The 25,426-nt window shown below is 34.8% G+C and overlaps 1 protein-coding gene across 10 annotated transcripts in view; it reads left to right on the top strand.

Annotated features, from left to right (window-relative positions):
- LOC115445541 (TLD domain-containing protein 2) overlaps positions 1-25,426 on the top strand; it is a 112,144-nt gene that overhangs the window by 12,439 nt on the left and 74,279 nt on the right. For 6 of the 10 annotated variants that reach the window (XM_030171853.2, XM_037444557.1, XM_030171856.2 and 3 more), the window contains exon 1: positions 19,668-19,840. Coding sequence is in view for 3 of the 10 variants with exons in the window: in XM_030171857.2 (XP_030027717.2) it covers positions 980-1,113 (134 nt within the window). In the remaining 7 variants the exon portion in view is untranslated. Of the gene's footprint in view, positions 1-913; positions 1,114-19,658; positions 19,860-25,426 lie in introns of those variants that run through there. The other 4 variants (XM_030171857.2, XM_037444559.1, XM_037444558.1 and 1 more) reach the window with 2 other exon arrangements.

Here is a 25,426-nt window from a genome sequence, read left to right as displayed (position 1 = left end):
GCTGGCAACGCAACCATGATGGCTGTGGACACTGGAGGTTACTTAACGTCACGTGACGTACTTGCTTCCTTGCAGCCCTATTTTATAAAATTGAAACAGCTAGAAGGCGTTTGAGACATATTAATTTTCGACCTATAGTCACCTAAAATGTGCAAAGGGACGAAAGTAATTTATTTTTCGCACGTCGTTTACCCTGCATAATGTATTCCTAGACACGTCTCCCTTTAGGAGATAATTTTAGCTAATCCGTACGCGTTCTGTAATTTCGTTTATCTTGAAAATGTAAACAAAATAGCCGGATGTATACTAACTTCAACATACGGTGTATTAAAGTTGTTGGTGTTCGTATTCAGTATGGAACACAATATATATACATATAACGTAGTAATTGCAGTTTCATTGCTCACAACAAAGTAATCATTTTAATATATCTGAAATAAACGTGACTCAACAATGATGTAGGATTAAAACAGGCATCAAAGTAAATTTTTAACGCTAAATACCAATGCTTATCGATGTTACAGTTGCTTGTTAATTTGGCACGCGTGCGCCTTATAATAATATTATATTCATTCATAATATTTCCTTCTTGCTAGTGTAAAACCAACAGGCGTTGTAACTTTTCGTTATTACACGATAATATAATGTTATAGATTACTTTTTATAGTGATATTATGATGGAGGCAACAAGGAAATATAACTTTCTTCGATTTTATTATTTTCGGAAAGACGGTGTCTATGTAAACGCAAAACATAATTTTATTTCTTTTTAATTGCAATTTCATATTTTATTTGATTTGTTTGCGATATTGCTTGACCACGCGATGTGTAAAAATGATTGAGCAGAATGTCGATGGGAACGCTTGGCTTTATGTTTATTTACGTGGCTTTGGTGGTTTCTGTTGTGTTGCAGCGCTGGTTTGTAGTGCTCCGGTGCAGTGGTGTGATGTTATTGTGGATGCAAAGCTGGTAGTGAGTGATGTCGCCGGTGCGGCCGCCGCCGCCAACGGTGCCGGCGGGTGCGGGCACGCTCCCGCCCGGCCCGGGGCCATCGCGGCAACGCTCTCTCAAAGACCGACTCAGAGAAGGCATCACCGGACCGTTTCATTGGCAGTGAGTTTTGAATAGTAAACAATATAGTGTGCACACGACACGCTGACACTTTTGCTTGTTCATAAATGCTTTTGGCAAGGAAGTCGCGGTTTCTATTGCAGTTTTGCGGAATGTGGTATGCACGTTGAAGAAAATCTGTTGCATGTTATATAAATAATATATTTTATCATACACATGCGTGGCATTTTATAGCATTTTTGTGTCAGATTTTATAATTTAATCGTACATTTAGATCCAAGTTTTAATAGCTGTTCAGTGAAGGAAATTTCTGTAGAACTGGCATTATTTCAAATGTCCGTGCGCAATATAAATTTGTTATGACAACCGACATGGCTATAGATATAACACATTGTGGATTTTGTAATAACGACATAGAATGTTACTGATTTTCAGTTTTAAATTACCTTTTGTGCACTGTTTTATCCTAGCGAAAGTGTTGCTATCTTAAAGGCCCTTGCCCGAGCAAACTTCCTTGAGCAATATTTTACAATGTTTGAATTTAACAATTATTCTATACGTAATGGTAAATAATAAGAACATAAACTCTTGTGTGAAACCAGGAATAAAATTGGTTAAAGAATGTGGCAAAAATTTATATTTCAAATATTGCAATGTGGAAGAATGGGCGTACATTGCATTGATCATTTCATCTCTTCCTTTCGCTTGCATCGTAATTTCCCATGACATCACAAAGATATTGCGACTCTTTTTCGTTTTTGGACACCTAGCCGTTTCATCAGCTTATATTGTCGATTTTAACCGCATTTGCATCGTGTCCTCTATGTTTGATTTTAAATTACGAAAAAACAAATAAAGACTTTAAAATAGTCTATTCGTTCCATACTTGACAGCGCGCGGTAACCAATTTATTGAAAATATAAATGTAAGATCTTTTTGAAACTTAAATTACCAAAATATTTATTTATATATTTGCATTTCATACATAATATCTTGTAAAGGCATTATAATGCCGAAGGTATGAAACATAGTTGTTACACGAAACTGATTTTAAACATAGTGTTAATACAATTAAAATATTAATATGTACAGAATATGTAAACAAATACATACGACACATACGAGTACAAACGAGGTGCATTTTTAACACTGGAATTAACCGCTGTAGCTACAAGAAAACTTTCTTAACAGACTGTCATATATTTTATATAAGAATAGGGTTATAGATGAAAAAATCTGTACAAACAATCCTAAAATGTTATTGCTTCTCAATACAAAGATTTATATTATTATTTTATTCTTGCATATAAAAAAATATCTAAAGCGATTTCGATGCAGTTACACGATTATTCACTCAAACTTTAATAATGATCCTACGTATAGATTAAAAAAAATCCATGAGGAAGGGAATAAAGATTGACCGAACAGTTGACACACTTTACATATTTACAAAAAGGAAGTGTTTCAGGGTCGTATATAGTGTATGAAAGTCGAGTACGAATATATAATAAACTAGCGGTTCCATAAACTTTATTACTCTCGGTCGCGGTTTATTATCTCGAGTTCATATCAATATCATGAGGAAACTGTTTCAGATGTTATTGCAGTTTCTACGACACATTGCAAATTAATACTAGTTTATATAAACAAACATACATTTAAAATGAAATTGCCAATACAGTTGTACAAATATAAGTTTTTATATTCATACGGGGAATTCGTTGGAAATATTTTCTTTAAAACAAACGTATTTTTCGTATGTTTAATTAAATTTTCCTAACTTGGAGATATCTAAATTAGCATGAATTATTAATTTATAAATTCACTATATAAAAAGCAATTTTTATTTATTTTTAGTATATATATTATTCATTATGCGAGAACCCAATCATCGCATGTTCTGCTACCCAAAAGGCCGGACTGGTCACTTAGTAGGTCATAATATGATTGAGAAAAAGAGATTAAAGAAAGCCGCGAGTCGTTCCCAGGATAAGTCAGATAGCAGTGATATTATTCATCCCTAATATGGCGTCATGTAAATAAATTATACAATAACATTCATGAAATGCTTTTACAATCAAAATAAAAGTATATTTGCAAAAAATATTCGAAAATAGCATTAGTGAAATCTTTGCTTTTTAGAAATAGAAAGTGGACAAAAGGTATATTGGACAATAGTCTAAAGAATACAAATGATTGTCACATTAAACATCGTGTCGACGGTATTGAATTTGTGGTGGCGAGGCGCTCGGTGGCGGCAAAGACGGCGTGTGCTTCACGCCAGTCTCGCCTGCCCGCTCCGTCACAACTCACAACGAATTCAATTTGCCAGCACGGTCGGGGATGCGCAATTTGTGCCGTGTACCAAGGTATGGCGGATTAGCTGCTTGTTGCCGTCACATTATGTTCTCTCGCCGTGGAATAATACCATTTAAGGCAATTTATCATTTGCCTGACGACCTTCACTTCCATTATGCGTTTGCCTTGCCAATTAGCTCTCTTATTTAACCATTTACAAAGTGCATTTGAATTTTTCGACTTAACAATGTTACGTTTGTATGACAGAAGAGTTAGGCAGATAAGACACTTCTAGCAAGAAATGCACCTATTCCTCGACCAGAGTAAATTCGTCCCATAATATAATTGGTCATTGGAGGTAAAGTGGTTAAAGGAGATTTTAATAATTAGTTCCATCGGAAAAATTTCGTGGCATTCGGTCTTCATGGGTATGTTTAGCCCTTAATTCCAGCGACTCGAGTGTGGAACGTTTCCGAGTTACATGCATTTTCTTAGGTAACTTACATGGACCATAAGTTAGACCATAAGTAGCTCATAACCTTGTCGTGTGTAGTTATACTGTCACAATATTTGACCACTTTACCCCAGAAGTTTATCGTGGTACAATAGTTCGTATATGTTAATACAGGAACCAAACGGATATAACCATGCTATAAAAACAGCGCATGTCTTTTTAACTATGTTTTGAGGAGCGTGAGCTGTCCAGCGCATTTCATATACTAAAGAATACGGTGCAACGTTACTAGCGCAGAGTTTAATAAGCACATTTCATTACATAAAATAAAAACAAAAATAAATTTTCATATTTCACTCTGTTTTAAATTTATATCATACGCGGCGTTGCTCGCGGCTGCAGCCGCCAGCAACGCCGTCTATTTAAAAATTATGTTATTTCCCATGGAAGCAAAATACCGGGATAAAAAGCCTATCTTAATCCAGTACTTGGTTTACCCGTGTGCAAAATTCATCCAAATCATAAACATACAAATATTTACAAACTTTCTCGTTTATATCAGTAAGAAGCAAGTAAGATCAGATGATGCTCACAGGTCCCTCCCTGGTAATATCTCTTTTACTTGGGATAAAGGTACATAGTCTATGGTTATTGTTTGGCTAATCCTTTGTCAGTTTGCCAATTTTCATCCTAATGATTTAATTACTTACATTAATTTAAAGAAAGCACGGAACCAAATAGCACAAGTAACAATATTTCTCTTTAGTGCTTTTCATGTAAACATCGAAACTACGGGAAACTCTCAAGCGCGCGATGCTCGAAGGGGAAAATGTTGAAAGTTAATTCATGCAGGCAAACTTTGTGCGATAATAAAAACAGTATAATTTCACCGGTAATTATATGTTTCTGTATGCGTTCGCAAGTAGTGAGTGGGAAGCCGCACAAATATTTGCGTTGTGCAATGCAGAACACTCCCTATCTCGCTTGTGTACACACCATGTACAGCGAATGTGGACTCCTTATCTCAGCGCCCAGCGGAGCAGCCTTCGCCGCTGACCTTCCAAACTAAATCTGGCTTGTTTATAATGTAATTTAATTAAAAACCTTATGTCTTGCCTCCCTTAGCTGAGAGCATGGTGCGCGCTTTACTGTGGTATGGTCATGAGCAGAGGGAACTCTGTTGTATATATCTAAGATATAATATCTGTAATAAGTTTAATCGTCTGCTGTTTTAAAAAACCGTATTTTAATATGGAAAAATTACTTCTAGGTTCCTCAAAAAAAAAAATTGTAATCTTAACCAATTAGTTTTTAGGACCTTATGTATGTATTCTTTTGGTAACTAGTAGGCACCATTCGCGAGACTATCGATTAGTAAATTGAAGTATCAACCATCCGTCCATAGTATACAATATTTGTTTGTGCAACTCCGTCGTGCATACTCGATGTGTCCTTGGCCGGCATAAAACGTTTAGCCGTCACCAAGCCGCTGTGGGATGAGGCAGGGGTCTGTCCCCTACACGGCCAACGCTATTGTTCCCCTCCCAAACCCTAGTTCCGGAACGTTCTCAGCTTTGCAACTGTTATCCATTGAATACGGCCTTATTATCTCCGCATTCTTATTTCGCTTGAGTGACAGTGGACTTGAAATTAAAATAAGTACGATTTCTATAAAATGCGTTACAAACATAGACATGAAATTGTAACGTATCGAATTGCTTTAGTCTCACGTAATTTATAAATGCGTAAATTAGATATTTGGTAATATTGTTGCTTGATAGCAACAGACGCAGAAACCGTTGAGTAGATTTGGATGGAATATGGATCACAGGTAAACCAAATTAACATTATAGGCTACTTTTGAACGCAAAAAACGTAAAGTGAAACTTTAAACTCCTTTTTTTTACCTTTAAGCTCTTTATGCCGGCGGAACTGCGAGCAAAATCTTGTAAATTGTAATGAATAACGTTAAAAAATCTTTACTTTGGCTTTGTCATTTGTTTATATTATTATGAAGTCTGTTACAGAATTTATTCTAGATGTCTAAGGACCGTATTAATAGGTGCAATTTCGCTCTGAAGTTCGATATCAGTTGAGAAGTTAGCCAGCATCTTAAGATCGTCTATTATCGCTATTTAATAAGCAGATTTCAACGTCTCAAAGATTAAGTCACAGCATCATATTATGTCGATTTTTGACATTTGAGTTTTGTTTATTAATCAGCGCCATCTCACCTGACAACAAGTAAACAAATGACAGCTCAAATTTTATTTTTTAAATAGTTCAATACAGTAAATGTGCTCTGAAAATTGTGCACAATTGGGCCGGCGCATATACGGCGGAGCGCAGTGCAGAAAATTGATGCCTGTCAAACTATTATCGACATTGCCTTTATTGAAATAGTATTAAACAGCAAATAACACATCAATGTAATGCAATTTATTCTTGAGAGAGATTTATTTATTAATATGGCTCTTAAAATCTCAGTGTAAAGTTATAGTTTTGTAATTAATTTGACCGTCATAGTAAAATGACGACAGTACTTTACAAACGTCATATTCTATAATGATATTAATGTTATAAATTCAACAACACTGAAATAAATTACTTATCTGTGTAAGTAATAAGTAAGTTGCAGTAGAATATTTATATTATACGTTTTAATGTGAAATGGAAAATCATTTTAATGAACACAGTAACCCACGGAAAGATAGTATATATAAAACAAAAAGATGAGCACAATGATTGCTGTTTACAATCAGAGAACATTTCCTCGAAACAATGTTTGCTTTTCATAAAATGTTTGTTCGTTTTATTATTTTCATCAACATGTATTGCACTAGATTATTTGAATGTTAATTTCACAGCGTTATTTTGCACGGAAATATGAACTGAGGAGAAAATTTGCTGCTGATTTGTCGAGTCTAAAAAATTTCATTTCGTTTTCCACGCTAACAGTAATTATAATTATATTATGCGGGCAAGCTTCCATGCTATTATATCATAGAAGTTCCTAAAACTTTTAATATCTGGGGTAAAACATCAACAAATACAAAAGCTATTTTATACTTCTTGTTTTAGAAGAAAACTTAAATGCGGTCAGAGAAAATGTTGTATGATTATCACAAATTATTTTGTTATCATTCTGCAGTATACCTAAAGAACTCAATTTATAATTATCTATATAAATATTTAAATTCATCGTAAATTAAATTCTAATTTTTGGGTTGGGTTTTCTCATTTGCTTAGTTTGCTTTGACTGCATGAGACGATTATGTTGGCGCGTTTTATAAAAGCCAGTTTGCATCCGTCCATTGTGTGTTGTGATGTCCGCTGGCCAGTCGTGATGATGTCGAGAGGCGAGGTCGAGCCACATTGTGCTCTTAACAGTGCTGTCACGCGCGCATCGCACCGCACAAAACGGCTAACATTGTACCGCGGTTAGCGCGTATAAATCAATTTCACGCTAAATGTATAATCCTATCCGCGACTATTTTCTCTTTTCACATTTGCATTTCAATGTCGGTTTATTGGATGTCGCCATAATGCATTGATGAAAAGCCATTGTTTTTGGAGCCGATATATTTCAAAGAATTATAACTCCACGTTCCGTACTGCGTAGTGCGTACACAACGAAAGCAAGTTTTGTTAGTGTTTTTCCTGTTGATGAAGATTTATTTGGGGTAATCCAAATTGAATCACCTCTATACATACGGTTACCTACCATTAATGTAGGGAGTCTTGTTGAGAAAGAGAGAGAGAGTATTTTGTTGTTAAGAAGTATTTTTTATTCCGTCCATTTTAGAGCATGCGGTATAGACCTTTTTTCCCATACTCATCGAGCCATATTAATGATTATTGTTTCACAGAAGCCCTACAGCGTTTTTCTCAGTTTTCCCGGTTGTCCATTGTCAGTTTTTTAAACTTCCAGGAGGTTGTCACATAATCATTGGTTACCAATAATAAAAAAAAATGGTCTAAACTTGTAAGGGCTATAGTATTACCTTGAACAGTTCGCGGAAGACACTGCATGTATCATAGCGCTAATTCGGGTACAGTATATAATTGTTTTATGAGCCTGACTAGAACAATTGTATAAAGGCATTTGGTGTGCGGTCTTAGATCTATCTTTGTGCATAATTTTATTTAACTCCATTCATTGATTTATTAAAAAAAAGTTTCCCTCACGACAATAATGTTTATGTTGAAACTATTTATTTATTATAGGGACTTATTTAGAAAGATTGTCATTGATTAACTTTCACATATGTTTTTACTGCGCATTAGCTAAAGATAAAAACAATGTGACAAGATAATAAATAGTCGAGCCCCCGGGCTTGTTGTTTGTCTCGTCACTTGTTCTTCTTTGATTGTAATTCAAGTGAACAGGATAAGATAGCTTTGTTTTGCAACAGCCTAGCTTAGCGTTTAACTGACAAGTGTCGTGTTTTATAACAAATATTTTTGCATTGTATTCTTCTTGACACCTTGCCCCTGATAAAGGAAATTCTTGATACTTTACTATGAAAGAAAAAGTAAATGTTTAAAATATAAAAATATTATCATTTATTATCTCAGCGTGAAAATAGTGCTTAATTTGGAATTCATGATACTTGTTATAGCTTGAAGGATAATATTTTCACATTAAGAAAACTCGACAAAAAGGTCAAACTTGAACAGGTAATTGACAACATTTCAAAATGTAAACATGCCTAAACCAAAAATACCGTTTCTTAATTTTTCCACTCTGAGTTCGATTATGAATTTTTAATATTTTTTTTATACTTAATTTCGAAGAAAAAAATTAAAAACCGAAAAATGCTTGATGACGTCACATATACGGTTGAATGAAATAGTTCCTCGGTCCACCTTACTATTTATTTTAAAAAACTAAGACACCGTCATTTGTCAACATTACAATACAAATGTCAATATTACAATAGATACGTCACAACTGTTACGTTCAAAGAGAGAGAGAGAGAAACAAAAAAACTGTCACTTCACTTCTTTTTTACTGCAAAGCAAAGGTCATTGCGTTTTGAACCATATATTTGACGTCATTTGGTGCTTACGTCGTTTTAGAATAAAACAAAATTCAAAGTGAAAATCATGAATGAAAATATCTGAATTTCGAAAAAAGACAAAATATAGGTCTCATAATTTTAGATCTAGTTTCATAAAATATAAACATTTGGGTATGTTGAAAAAATGAAATGTTGTCAATTCTAAACAGCGAACATAAATGGTATAAAGAAAATTACGAAACGATGTTCTCAGGCCGTCATAGCTAGTTACAGGCTACCTTTGATCGTTATTCCGACTACAGTGACACTGTAATGACATACAAACGTTTGTTCAAGCAATTTTAACATTGTTCGAGCAAATTCTGAGTGCAATTGAAGTTCCATTCATGCGATGCCTCGAGTTGCTCACGTAATTGAATGATTGGCGGCGGCGCCAGTTGGACACCTCTCGAGATGATGCTGCGCAGAGCTGCATCCGTGCGCTGCAACGCATCACGCCGTGAGCAATTTGTACCGAGTGGATCCCGTTTACTATCCATCTTTGTGTACTTAAATTTGTTTACGTCAGGCGCTCAGTTAACGAAAGGTGCATACACTCGTACGCTTAACTATCTAATATTAATTGCAGGCGTATGTCAGTTTAAAACGCTTTCGTGGTAAAGGAAATTTTACCAACCAAAAACACAAAATATATGTTACAATTATTAATTAATACAACTTATCGTTGTATCACCATTGGCGCCGGTATCTGCGATAAATGTTTTGATAGATAAAAATTCTGCAGTTGATTGTATTACTTTGTTGTGTTAATAATGTTTTAGAGTGGAAAAAAATAATTATATTTGTATTAATTAGCATCTGTTAATCCAATTTTTATCTACATGAGTTTTTTTTCTTTTCTTGGGTATGTACAAATAATCATATCGTGCTGTGTTTTAGGATATTATGTAAAGTTCAAGGAATGTACATTAAACGCGCATGCATATCATATTATGTATGTGGGTAATGGGTATGCGTTACAAATTGATAATTTATTATTATGTGATAACAATGAATGTCAACGGCCATATTTCAATAATAATATTTCATGGATGTTCGGATATTTTTTTGTATAATGAAAGATTCAATTCACGTTGTCCACAAAATGCATGGGTTAAGATATACGCCTGTCATTTGTCAACGCGAGTGTCGGTTGGAAGGTTTTCAGCGTCTCCAACAATGACCACCATAATTGATGAAGCCGTTTAAAATTTCACTTTGTTACAAAATACAAAGACGTGGCACATTGAAGAACGTAATTTGTCTTCAGATAACGTTGGAAAAAGTTTTTATAGTGAATCTATATGTCGTTATTGATATATGTTGTGTAAATCAATCACACTGTAAATTAATTTTGTGCTGTAGGCTACATTTGTACCTGTGAAGGTACGTCTTCAGTTGCTGATATTTTTTTTTACATAGTAAAGGGCCTGCGAAATTACATCATTTGGGTCGTTTGATGATAAGTTATAATCGCCACCCCCTGTAATCAACAAGCATAACAAACACAGGTGCTTTACCAACTTAAAAAAAAAAAGAATGGCGACCTGGGTAATATTTCGACTTTCGGCTGCCCTTGACGCAGGAGACAAGATATGCGTAGTTGTACTTCAGTATTTTGAGGAATGTTTGTAACACCCCACCCCCAACATTATACAAATTTTTCTTCTATTTTGCTCTACTACGTACATATTATATGCGTTTACATTTAACTACGCATGGTCTAGTTTTAAACTTATGTGACATGATCCGTGCATTAGATGTATACCATGCATATTCATGTAATACTGTTGCTTCCAAACTGTGCTCCATTAATGATTCTAAAGGCGATGTCGCATGACGATTTACAGGAAGCTCGTTATTCGTGGCGAGAGGACGTTCAGTTATATTTTTACAAAATATGCACGAAGACGACATTTGGAGTGCCGAGATCGAGTGAGTACTCGATCGATATTATATTTTTTATATCGCACACATTTTATTCGACATATTATTCGTTATCAGTGTTCTTTTCAATTTGTAATTAAGATCATGTAAAAATGATACGCGCACACTTTTATTTTAGTGTTATGCTAACATGATTCTTATTCTAAGGAACCATATAATATTTACCTCTTCGTACAAGCATTATGTAGGTGTGAGCAAACCTGTCAAGATAACATAGTTTGTTTGTAGACACTGTACTGCCATTGTGTGAAGAATACGCGACGCATCTGTATTTTTTTAGTTATAACCTTCAAACAACGTATCATAATTATAATTAATTATTGTAATCTTCCCGCTTGTGGTTGCGGGTGTATTCGTTGTGCAAGATCCACATTTACGACACTTGTATTGTGTCGGCGCTTCGCACTTGTTCGGTAGTCTGTATCTCATGAATCATGTTCTAGTTTTAATAAGAGGGAACCCTCAATAGGGCCCCGATTGTTTATCACTGTCGTGTAAATTATGTCGCCGGCTCATCGCTCACGTATCACAATGTTTTCGTGTTTACCGCGATAGTTTTCCACGAATAGGGTGTTGACCCTCATTCTTTTGTGTCACGTACACGTTGTGGTATTCAGATCAGTGAATGCTATTGAATTTCAACATGGAGCGAGTGGTCGTCCCTACTCCCGCACGATACCAAATCCATGTTTGTTGAAATTTCAGTTACGTAGCTCTGTCGCCGCCGCCCACGCCCCAGCCCTCGCCAGCGTGGCTCCGCCGCTCCTCTACCGTAGCGTACGTTCGCATTATTGCCGCATTGTCATGAATATTCATATCATCAAGCTTGCCAACCGGATAGGTAAGCGACAAATATTCGCCATTGTACGCGAAAATATGCAAGTAAAATTCACACATTTATAGATCCCTATTTGCCTCACATGAATATTCACGTACAGTTGATTATAATGTTAGTAAAAAGTTAATGTTTCGTTTAGTTTAGATAGAGGTCAGACTGGGTAATTTTTTGCGTTGCATATTGATCAGTTTATATCCCACTTAAGGAGTTTTTTTTTAATATTGATGTGATCTAGAATAATTACTAAACGGAATTCGCATCTAGTAGATATATATCAAACATGTTAAGGTATAGTAAGTAGGTTATAGTAGGCCAATGGTAAACAAATGTGTTGCAGGCGTGCAGATGAGTTGCACTTGCACTCTGTTTAATAAACATTAATCCTGGTACACGCGTGCACTGCACTGACAAGGACTGAATAATACACAATATTTACATGTACACACTACATACAAATGAACGATTGATCAAGTTTAAGGGCGCATAGACGCTTGCGTCAATATTTAAAAAAAGTTTTCAGATGCTATATTTATTGCTGATACCTAAATGTGATTTTCAAAAATTTTGCATCTTTAAAATATGTAAGGATCAAGATATGAAAAAATACTTTTTCATGTAGGTACTGATCTGTGAGTTAGGATTTTAACCGCCTTTTTAATTAACTTTGGAGCATGTTCATCTTTAGTCGGAAAATAGAGATTTATCTTGAGCTGCACCGATAATACATATAGAAATCTTGTAATGGAAACATACGATATATAATCTAATGTCGTTCCACAATGCCGTGTCAAGGAGCTGCTAAAGCTTATTGACAATATGACGCGTCCCGGTTGCATATCTACGATGAAAGCCGATACGGCTGCCATTGGGTTTGTCAACAAGGAATTATCTAAATGTGCGCAGTAGCAATGCCAGAAGAAACAAATATTATGAAGTCGTGATCTAGTTTGCTGTTGTAAGCCCTTTGTGTTTTTATTATAATGTAACATTGAGTTAACACAAGCGTAGTTCGGCTACCGTCATATAACAAAGGCAGTGTGGTAAAATTAGCAAAAAATTGAGGGTACGTGCCGTGTTAGAGCGAGTTCGTATGTACATACGGAAATACGGGGGTTGACCACTGTACATGCCATTGCCCATTAGGAATTGATCTATACATTACTGTCATAATTTACTTTATCGTTATTCATTTGTATGAGATTTTTTATCAACCTGTACATAATCTATTCATCGCGTACATTCATAATTAATGCTATTGGAACTATATTTCATTAGTTAGGTTAGGTTAGGTAGTAAAAACATAATAAATAAGGCTAAAATTGCCTATAGTAGCATTTATCCGCTCTTCTGTCGTTTAAACTTTTTAGGGATTTGCCAAATACGTCGCAACTTTTGATGACGAGATCCGCTTTATTCGGTGTCTTAATTAGAGAGGTTGCTAACTTGTTACATGGTCACAGGTTAAATACTGTAACAATATACTCAAGATATTAGATAAATTTAATTATTAAATTGCACACTCGCATAATTATACTCGGAAGATTTTAAATTTTAATCTGAATTTACATCGTTGCTTTTTCTACATTGTTCATTTAAAGAAGAATCTGAAGAAGTATGACGTTATCTGGGTTATTCATTGTAGTTTTACTTATTGCGGAATATTGTGAGGACGTCCATAGTACATACTAATATTATTACAAATATACCGTTATACATATATACAATATACATAAAAATAAGAAGTATATATAGTCTTGTTCCCAAAATAAGTAATTAAGCTTTAAAATATATTAAAACAAATTATATTGTAATTGCTTTTTGCTAGTTACGGTTATAACATTGCTGATATCATATCTTCGGCTTAAATGATAGTGATCGAGATTTATTGGTTATAACGAATATTGCGTGCATTTCTCACAGTTTTATGATATGAAAACCTATCACAGAATGATAGGAATTAATATAAAAGTTTTATATGGATCCGCATATCCGCAATTCAATGTAATCCGTTTAATTTATTGCATGACGGGCGGGAATTTTTGTACGTATCAATGTAAGTCTCGGCATACCTACTTACAATACCAAAGCTCCTTAATTAAGGATTAAAAAAACATCTCAATACTTGGTTATCCCCGATAGTGATTAATTTGAATCACTTGTGATTTATTCCATATTAGGTTTTGCCCGCGGGTTTTCGGAAAAGTAATTTCCCGAAAAACAAAACTCCATGTGACTTCTTTAGTTAAAATGTTTGTCTATCCCTGTAGGCTATACTAGCTCACGTTGTGACGTTAGTGCAGACTACTAAGAGCAAATATTTTTATGCGTATCGGTACCGACTATAGAGTATTCGCTGGAGTGACTCACTAAAGGTACAGTATGTTTATTTACAAACCTTTGACACCTTTGACGCATTTTATAGCTAAAGGTGCTAGCTAAAGCTAAAGAAAGTTAGTTAGCAACGTCACAACTGAAGGTTCACACGAGTACGATGATTCATACAGAATTGCACACACGTTTCTAGAGGCACGTCGCACGGATTTGTGTTTGATATTGATTTCCTGGTAAACGTTTACCATCTTTTGTTCACGTTAATATGACATGTATTTATGGAATAAAAGTAACAGAACCTCTTATTGTATGCAGTGTCTCAATATGCTTCTCTTTGTCATATTTGAAATGAATGATTATGTCAGTTAAAATATATTTATTGTATGATTGTGTTATGTTTATAAAGTTTCTTTTTATTGTAAAATTTAAAGTTTAAATTTATGAGATATCGTTATTCGCTATGATTTTTTAAAGTCGCAATTAGACGGATCAATTATTGCTAGCAATAATTGTTAGCAATTATTGATTAAAGAGGAACATGTGCAATGGGATGCACTTCTCGCCCGCGATGATGTTTACGAGTCTTGGCAGATATTCAAAAGACGATCATTGTTAGCAATAATTTTGTAAGTTATTGCTGGCAATAATTGGTCCGTCTAAATGAGGCTTTACACACGTTCTGGATATCGGATAGTTGGCACCGCAAACTAGATAATGGTAGCGTACTGTAATTTTGTTAGTATTTTTCGGGTAGCTTTCAAACTTACAGATTGTTGCGACTCTACCCCATACATTTACGATCTGGTGTCCGATCCTAATAATTTGACAAGCGGACGTTTTAATGTACTTTGGTTGAAGAATTCTGTCGGTAATTAAAAAAGTACTACATACATTTGTTTTTTAATGATAAAACTGGTAGCGAACACGCAAGTAATCAAATTATATTTATCTGTAGTGCATAATATGGCATCTATTTCCATACCTGATTCCATTTGACGAGACATAAATTATGTCTAGCCTTGCACTTAATCAGATAAGTTATCAATGTCACGGAAATGCAAATAATACGTACTATAAAGATTTGTGTAGCCCGTGACGACCTCATTAGTTTAGTTTCATAACAATCGCGGTACCGTTGCAGGCTGCTGACTGCCGGCACGCTCTTCCATCAACCGCTACAGAACTTACCGTTATTATATTTGTGTATTGTTGATCTACTGTACTAATAAAAAAGGCAATGTTTCATAAGTCTCAAGTGAATTCTATTTGACTATTACCGTATAAAACGGCTAATATATACAGTACTCATTCTATTAACATTTATTTGGGAGTATAGATAAGTGTGACTTTTGTATTTCAGCTTATACATTTATGTGTAAGCCGAAATACATAATAATTAATAGATCACATTGTATTATAACCTTATATCTATGTAAATATAAAAAGTACTCATATAAAAAAAAATGTGTTCAAAAAATATATTCCCATCTGTAATAGTCTAAGAGCCCGTGAACCCCAGACCTTCATTATTTTATAAAAGCTGAAAGTTTGTCAGCGCATGTTCCCAACACAGGTAACAACGATGGGCCATTATGAAGTTTGGGCTACAGTGGCTTTGGCAGGTACACGGTACTAAAGGTGTGTAAAAGGTGTGTGTGTATTAAAAACGTCTGGCTAACGAGGAAACATTATTTACGTATTACCCAAGTACTATATATAAAAATCAGCTTTAATACTATAACGTAAATAAAATTATAATTTCATGAACATTAAGGGTGTCTGGCAAGGGATTGCCACGATGTAAAGTGTCTGTCAATGAATAATGTGATTTTTAATAACTTTCTGAAGGTAATACCATAAAATCTCATTTATTATTTGATGAAACTAGATCGGTATTTTACACACATTTAGTACCGTGTACCTTTTTTTTTTTTTTTTTCTTTCGCGGAGAAAGTACCTTATTACTATCGCCCAGCTTTCGCGGGGGGCGACTGAGCGGTTATGCTGGGGTAACCGTGCCTTACGGCCCGACGTTGAGCCGCCCGGATTTGATGGTGACCTTAACCTACGCACGGCCTACCAGCTAAAACTCCGCGGTGGCCCTCTTCGGCGCATTTGGGACGGCTGCGGGCTTCCTCTGACGTTGTAGTGTCTAAATCTACGACCGCAGCCGTCCCTGCGCGGTGCCGCCTTGCGGCCCGTCTCCTATGGGGAGTTGAGAGGGGGGGGGGGGGCTCAGAAGCCCCCGCGCACCAAGACGCCTCCGGCGTCTACGGCAGTATGAGGCCAACTACACACTGCCGTCCATCCCGGGGGTCAACCGAAAAATGTGCAAAATGCACAAAAATGCACTAGGGCGGACAGTGCCCGCCGACGACCCCCTTCGTGGCCCCTATTAGTCGCCTCTTACGACAGGCAGGGGATACCGTGGTGGAATTCTCCAAACGCCCCCATTCCACAGGGCGGGAGTACCGTGTACCTGCCAAAGCCACTGTAGCCCAAACTTCATAATGGCCCATCGTTGTTACCTTGGGAGCATGCGCTGACAAACTTTCAGCTTTTATAAAATAACGAAGGTCTGGGGTTCACGGGCTCTTGCTCTATAAGACCTTTAATATGCATGAACATTTGATCTTACTAAATACATTGTATTATAAATGCAGAATTTAGTGAAGAAGTCTGGATATTTGGGTGCTTGTCAGGAGTAAACGCAGAAATATAACCTAATTGGATATAATTATAATTATTCTAGGTATTGGCAATTTACACCCATATAATTATTTTTATATTAAATGGCTGGACGTTGATATTAAATTTTTGTCACGCCTGTGCCTTAAGCAGCATCAAGCGACGATTTTAGTTTTGGTGTTAATTTTCACTCATATCACTACAATTAGGATGGTCAAAATAATTAACACATGCTCTAGTCATGTGCGTTAGCTGCTTACACAAAATGTAAACAAGCGTTATTTATGAAAGTACAATAATAACCGCTAAAAGGTGCAAATTGAATGACCAAATTAAAATGGCTATTATTAAAGCCCTTCAAGTTGTCTCGTAGCAATAAAACTCTGAGTAGGAACGTAATTAATGAATTATATGCAAGGTTGTTGCATCACAATAATATGTCAAAGTCATGCTAAAGGGCAGCCGAGGACAGTTGTTGAGCAATGGGTCAGGCACATCCCAATCATTCAATATGCACTCTGGACAGCGGTCAATAAATCAGACCGTGTCTAAAAACGTCTTACTATGTGATACAGTATAATAATCGTGTAAAACTCGTTATATTTCGGAAAACTTTGTAAATGTCCAAACCATTCTCTAATGTATTAAAATTGTGTTTAGATGGTATTTTTTTTATTTAAATTTTACTTTAGACAAAGTGTCATTAAAGGTCGTCTGTAGATTTCCTGTTGGATCACTCAAGATTCATTCAGGTTGCAATAGCCATGCGCTTTGTGATTTGTTTTATATAAGTATATAATAGAATGTTGTACGTTGTATTGAGCGTCTTAAGTTTAGAATATTCAGAGACTTTTAACCTGAGACAATCTCCTCATCGTATATCAAAAATAAAACAGAGCGTGATACTCAATGTAGAGCGCCCGTCCTTTTGAAATGGTATGGTATCCTATCATTACTTTAAAACGGGAATTGTATCGCTTCTACATACTTGAATCTTAGTTTAGCAAATACCTATTACTCACATTTGCGCTAAACATTACGTACTGTGATTTAAATTCCCTTGTTTGATCATATACTCAAACTATGCGCTGAATATAAAGGTGGGATTAGTTATATTATGTATCTTTGATGTTGAATTATTTTGTCGTATTTTGTTAAGACTGGGTACCAGGTAGTAGTCTAGTTTTAGGTACCGTTACTAAAGGTTAGAATATGGACTATGGAATATGGACATACTACATGGACCCATGAGTTGTCCATGTAGTTGCCTGAAATGGATTTCGTAACCAAGGCCACATTCTGTACTAGCATCGTACATTATAATTTACTAGTTCACCAGATGGATACTGCTACTATAGAAATTGAAGGATGACTAAAACTTTTAACTTTATAGAAACTAAGAAAATAAAAGTTTGCCTCGGTGTCCGACATGTTTCGTTAATGTTACTACTTTGCTGCCAGGTTAAGGTATTATAAAAACATCTTTTACAATTATAATTAAAGATGATATAGCTTTGACGTAAACATAAATATTATATGAAAAGAATAAATAGATAATATATGTTTTTAGCTTCCCGAAATTGGATTAAATGGGCGGTTATAATGTAGAGCTGAATCAAATTTGTTATGTGCAACTAAAATAAACTGATTCTCTACCTACCGTCAAGTGCAAACTAGTCGCTCTCTTTGCCAGGATTTAAAAAACGATAAACCATTTCGCATGGAAACTTTTATAAAGTACAAAGTCGAAACATGGCACAATAAGTGATATTGATGAGACTACATTGCATTTTACCGTTTCTATTTTAGGCTCAGAATGTAGAAATACCCCGTACAATACGAGGTAGTTTGTAAATCGATACTGTTCTATAATTTAATCAATCGCGGATAGCCCAGTTTGCTAGCCGAGTGTACCTACAGAAATAGGAGTAGATGTAATTTGAATACAATAACCGCAAATTGTTCGTGTGTGCGTTAGCTGTGTGGGACTCGTAACAACGCTATTTGTTTTCTTGTCAACATATTCATTAACATGCATTGTGCTGGAGTGACAAATTCCTCTAAGGCAAGAACTATAAGCTTACCATACTGTTTCTAATGCATTTACTCATTCTCACGGTTTGTCATCATTGACATGACTTCGAAGAAGTGTTGAAACGAAATTCTTATATACTCTGAACAGATAAGAGTTATATTAGTAGTTTTTCGTCACTATTCTGTAAAATAACACAACTTTTTAACAAAAAATTATACCGCCTTCAATAACCACTGAAAACCAAAAAATGTAACATCACCTATACTGGTTACCAATTTTGGAGTCGGTGCCTAAAGAAAATTAAACATTATTTTCGTACATTTATTCATGTATTTATCTAGGTTAAGTAGCAATTATAATGACTAATGTTTTTATATATAAACTAAAAAGTTTTAATTTTTGGCCTTTTTGTGTTAGTAAAAATCAGTTTACGTTGAGGACATTATAGTTGACGATATCATTTTTAAAGTTTTCTGATGTATTGCCGAAGTCAAGGGTTCAACAACAATGAAATTTATATGGGACCATACGAGAAGCACCAGCTATCGATTAAAAAAGAATCATCAAAATCGTTTAACCCAGTCAAAAGTTCTGAGGTAACAAACATAAAAACGACCAAATAACGACCAAGCTCCTTAAATAAAGATTAAAAAAAAGATACAATCGAATTGAGAACTTCCTTTTTTAAGTCGGTTTTATATTCATTTACAAATTGTTTATACGCATCTTTTTATCCTTTTAAAATATGGGTCGATATTAAAATATTATGATACGGAGTTTGATAAAGAGCTGAATCAGTTTAGATGACATTTGATTGAATGTAGGCTTGTGTGTGCGGGGGTAGTTTTCAGATGCGTTATCAGTCAGATGATTTTGTTAGGCACGTAGCGCACGCCCCCCCAGCACGCGGTGACTCCACTGGGCGGCCATCAGTCCGATCTACAGCGTTGAGCGCGAAGCACGCACGCGCACAGAACGCGCACACACGTCGCAGTGAAAGTCGCGCGCGCACAAGTTCCGCTAACATTTGGTGCGTCGACGTCTTCGTCTAGTTATTCTGTTTGTTCGTTGCGCCAGTGCAACGGGGAAAGGAGGTCGCTGCTGGCCCACAGCCTGTAAGAATAACGCGATCTGGTATAAGTCAAGTTTTAAAACGATCCCTTCGTGTGCCATGCCGTAAACCTTCGTTTATTTCTATATTTTCCGGTCGGCTCATAACATCCTAAATAAATGGATGTGATCCGAAGTAAAATGTTATTTATTATAATTTAAGTAATTTTGTCAGGATTTGAACATTAATCTGAATATTTTTAAACTACCTTCTTTTACAAAAAAATGTGTCATGTTAAAAGATTACCTTGCATGTATTTACACAAATGATTGATATCTGTGTGTTAGGTCGTGATGAAAAACATGTAATTGCTGCAAGCGTCTATGAAGTGTAGATATTTATTTCTCTGGTGTATTTGCGTGAAACGGTTGCGCAAACTTGGAATGTTTTCTGGTCGGCGAGCTCGCTTCTTGTCTCGAGTCTGTCTGTACATTGCGATAACTTGCCAAGTTAATAGTTGGTTACGCGGCGGTTCACTAACTTGCATTGAACGGTGAAGTGAAAACGAGCGTGTGTCCGTGACCCCATCTATCTTTTCTCTAGCAATGTTACATTTCCTTTTAAATTAAATTACATATTCTAATCACGATTTTATTAAAAATAAATTAAGTTACAAAATACTTGTACCATGCAGATTTTTTGATCGACTTTAATATAATTTAGAGATTTCCAGAACACAATTATATACTATTTTGAATTTTGCACATCATTCGTGAATCATTTCCAATGTTTTCGATAAATTATTCAATCATAGGGCGATTACTTTTATCTTATCATTTTGTCAGTACTCAGTTCATAATAAATAGGGCGGCGACATAAACAACAGCTATATGAATATATGAATGAAAGTCGGGTGTTAATTTGCCGATAGGCGGTTTACATCGTGTTGTGCAAGTCCCACGATTTGAAATCGGACACGACCCACATTTTTGTAGCAATAGACGTAACTTGAGTATTGTATTTTGCGGCGTAGCACTCGGCGTTACTTGGTGACGCTGGCCAAGTTTGCCTTTTCATGATGATACTTTAAGTAACTTTCGCTTTAAATGTACTTACAATACGAATTAAAAAAAACCTGTCATATGTTCAATTTATCACCCGTGCTGCTGTATTAACTTTAAAGCGCGTCTCGATCATATCGGAGTAAACAAATGGTGTGAAACTAGGAAAATTATTACGAACAAATAGAATTCAACACAAAGACTTGTCTCGTGCCGTAAGTGCATGTTCTCAATTAAAAGATAAATTTTCTCTGTTTCCTGCGTTCGACTGACTCGTTCCGGTTTGGTGGAATGGGACCCTTACCGTTAGTATTTCAGAACATTGCGTGGTGAAATGTGAAAAATAAATTACACTTTTGAACATTACCCAATCATCCGCAGGCGCCCGAGATCGAGATACTAATATACAATGAAATTGTGCGTCCCGGTATTCTTTTTATACATTTTTATATTTGAGTCTCATTCTTGGTTCAGAATCAGGTCATCATGTCTACTTATAATGACAAATGGAAGATTATGATTGCGGCTTTGGGTATTTTCCAAAATTATCGCTCTGTTCTTTAGTACGCATAAATTTTATGTTTTGACGACGCAGATGACACTCGCAGAACACTTTAATGATGTTAATAATAATCTGACATTAAAGCAGATCACGAAATTTTATATTATTTCACATTATAAGTATTGCAACGTGACTCTCGATACTATTTCAGTTTTTAGATATAAACAAGAAATGTTACAATCGTTGGTTAATAAAAAAATATATGAAAACAAGTATTGAGAATAAAAGCTCCGTTTTTTTCAAAACTTAAAAATTCCCCGTAATGTCATTGCATGGTGTAAGATTTGTAAATAAAAATAACATAGTTGGTCATGATACATTACCGACAATTGAAAAAAAACACGTTGAAACTAGAAACTGCATATTTTATTTATATGCTACTATTATTAAATTGTCACCCAGTAGTCAAAGTTTCATGTATAAGTTTGGTTTTCCAGTTCATTGGGCAAAAATAATATTATTTTTCCTTATTTTATACCTGTAGCTTTTTTTTCAAATATAAATGTAGAAACGAGCCAACAAGTTTGCTTGATAGTCAGCTTCACTACTCCTCGTATATAGGAACTTGTGATATGGTATTAAAATGGAATCCCAAATTAAATTGACTGTGATTATATTTTTTTCTATTGTGATATATTCCGTTTGCTCCGAAGAAGGCTATTCATTGTTATATTAAAGGACGTCAATGTGTATATATAGCAATTATTCTTCATTGGAAGTAATTGGTTTTGATTCATGACATTTCTAGACGCGCTAAATACTGTCCGTTTCTTAGATATTTATATCTTATAACTGTGACTTTTCATAAAAGTCAAACCGATATTAAAAATACATTATTGGTTGGGAAATGCATTAAATTATATTGGTACACGTATTTTGTCGCACACAGCTGTACATCTTCCTGTTTGTCACACTACACAATAGGTAAAAACATTACCATTAACTTATTTAAAGACTACAATTGCATTAAGTAATTTGTTTTACGACCGTTTACCACTCTGCATAATATATTCGTAATATAATTATATAATATAATTTATAACTAATTAATAGTATTTCTTTTTATTAATTTAACGAGTGATTTAGTTTGTGAAATGTGTACTTAAATTTAGTTATGAAAATTACTGTTCATAAAACCTAATATAATATATTTAATATAAATGTCAAAGAACTTACTTAATTTAATGTTAAAATTTAAACACGATATGTTCATCTCAAATAGTCATGTTATTTCTTAAACTCACTTCCTTTAACCATAAAAATGAAGTTTCGATTAATAATTACGACCACGGCAGGCAGAATGGCCTGTTTTTTTCTCTCCAGAAATAATCAAAATTCATCGTCGGTCCTTTGTTTCGTCAAATACTAATTCGTTTCTTTGATAATTTTTATTGTCTGTGGGTTTGTTTGTCTCGTTAACTGATTAATCTGTATTCCGCACTGCGTTGCTTCTCATTAGTTATGCGTCGATTATTGTGTCCTGACCATCGTTGTTTATGTACTTGTTGTCATAGTTCGGTTTTGCCTTTGTGCATACGTGGTGTAACTTGCTATGCGGTTCAGTGCCGTCGTTTGGACTGGTACCATATGTTCAATTACGTGTCTTATGTATGTTTGTATAAAACTAACTGATCATACCTTTTCTATAGAAAATGTCTTACACATACTTTCCTAAATAATCTCAAGTCTTGATTCTCGACTGCGTTTCAAAAGGTTAGACAAAGCAACAAAAAGGCCAACCACATTTTATTGAACAGATAGCCTCAAGTTGCTACTAAATCAATGAGACAGTAATGGCTTATTCTAATTTTATTTACTCATGAATTTCGATGTAAGTCTATTAATAAGTCATCATAAGGGTTCAAAATGATGAATCAAATTACGATGAATAATATGCCGCGATAGTTCAACAATCTGAGAATAATAATTTCAAGAATCTTGATTATTGGTTTCCTTATCTCAGTGACTTTGAGGATAAAGTGAAAAAAATAATATGAAACAAAGTTACGAAAAATTATTTGAATAATAATTATTTGTCACTTGAGGACATCCCATCTTTTGTATGCAATATTTGGCATATTCTATTAAAGGTCACTCGTCTGATTACAAATAAGATGATTTTTTTAAAAAATTGTAAGGTTCCCTAGAAAAGGAACTCTTAATAGATTAGCCGTGTGTTTTTAATCTGACATCATTCATGACATGTTTATAAAATGCTAAGAGGTGTGTCAAAATAATGTTCCATGGTGTTTACCTAACTTTAACCTTACACGTTAAAAGATTGATATAATATGTTTGTACTTTGTATAAGAGCAGCAAATCTAGTTTAAATATTTCATCGTGCATGGAAAAATGTTTTGTAACAAATCTGTTGTCTATTGTCTCCAGAATGTTTTTGATATAAGTTTTGTTCAAGCGGCGACGCAATCGTTTACCTATACCTGTTTGTTTACTTGAGGTATTAATTTTGAGCACGTACATATATCAAACGTATTTTCGTATCGACTGTTATGTTAACTTACATTATAAGCATGATATAATACTTCATAATCTGTAGATTATATCTAAGCAAAAATATTTTATGCTGCAAGTGCTATTTGTGATTATAGTAGTATAAGTTAGCTGGACAGTTTGTGTCAAAAACCGGAACTATATATTCTGTATCCATTATCTATAGCGTGATATTATTATCGAAGTACATGTACAAAACTAAAATATTTCAAATCTCCAGGCAAACGTTAGTTTTGTGTTAGCCGAGATTTTTCCGTTTCAGATCATAATTATTTCAGCGGAAATATTAAAGTAATTTATCAAATAACTCACATATCACGGTAGGCCTGTAGACGTGAAAAATATTATGGTCACGGGAATGATATTCATGACGTTATAATAAAAGCGTCGTTCACGAGTGCGTAATTAAATTTAAAAAAAAACAACGGAATGTGTTTGCGAAAAAACTCATGTTTAATTTTTCCATGTTATGTTGGGAACCGGTGGCGAATTATACAATTTTTGTCTACATTTTTTTAAGTCTATTGAACAAGATTATCATTAGATAAGTATAAAATACCTCTAGAGCACTTTCAAATAACTATAATCTTGAGTTTACTTAATTATCTCCGCATCTCAAATTTAATCGCTGAAAACTATTAAATCAATGCGTTTGTTTCATTAAAATTCGTAGTAAGCAGCAGTGCAGTTTGGTGTAAAATCGTGAGTTTGTTACACAGGCACGATATTTGGAACAGTCGCGACGTGAGATAACTGTGAAAGATCATAGTAAAGGTGCCAACACATTTATGAGCTCTTGTGCGTGCTTTATCGCCCTTTAGGTTATTACCATAAACCGCGTAATGTTTTAGAAGCTAGACGTTTTCCATTATGAGTACCACTGTAATTCTGTAACGATGTGTTATTTCCAAGGTTTTTCCATAAGTGTCCTATTTTTACGGTTTTTGTTCGTGCTCCGTGCCGACATGTTACATTTTATGCCCTTAATTATTTGTGCGTTTCTTTCTGAGCAGTTAATATAATGTACTATTCCGTAGCATAATGTAATGCATGGGATATATTTGAATCATTCTACAATCGGTTCTTCTGGTAGAAACATGAATATAACAATCAGTAACGGCTAATAAAAATGAAACGTTTTTTTTTTATTTATATAGGTAGTTCAAATGTAAAGTAAACACCATGAAACATCAAAAGTGTTTGAAGAATTACAAGTATCGGAAACGACATACGTTTATTACTTTTCTGTTTTATGTCTTGTGTAAACAGTGTTTTTGTGAGCTCATTTCGAAGTGCCGTCGAAATCTCAAAAGACCGCTCATTTGAATGTTTGGACGCTATTTAATTTGAATCTTTTGCGCTTACAAAACTGGTTCGGTAAGATTTATAAATATAAAAGTTATGAATGTTGGTGTTTGTACCTTGATGCTGTATTCCTCGGATGTCAAGCTATGAGAGTGAAAAGGTCAGATGTCGGGCCCTTTCTCGAGGTTAATGTCGCTCATGACATTGGGAG

The sequence above is a fragment of the Manduca sexta genome, chromosome 28 (genome assembly GCF_014839805.1).
Source record: "Manduca sexta isolate Smith_Timp_Sample1 chromosome 28, JHU_Msex_v1.0, whole genome shotgun sequence".
Classification (NCBI taxonomy): Eukaryota; Metazoa; Arthropoda; class Insecta; order Lepidoptera; family Sphingidae; genus Manduca; species Manduca sexta.
This window is presented reverse-complemented; position numbering and strand designations above follow the sequence as displayed.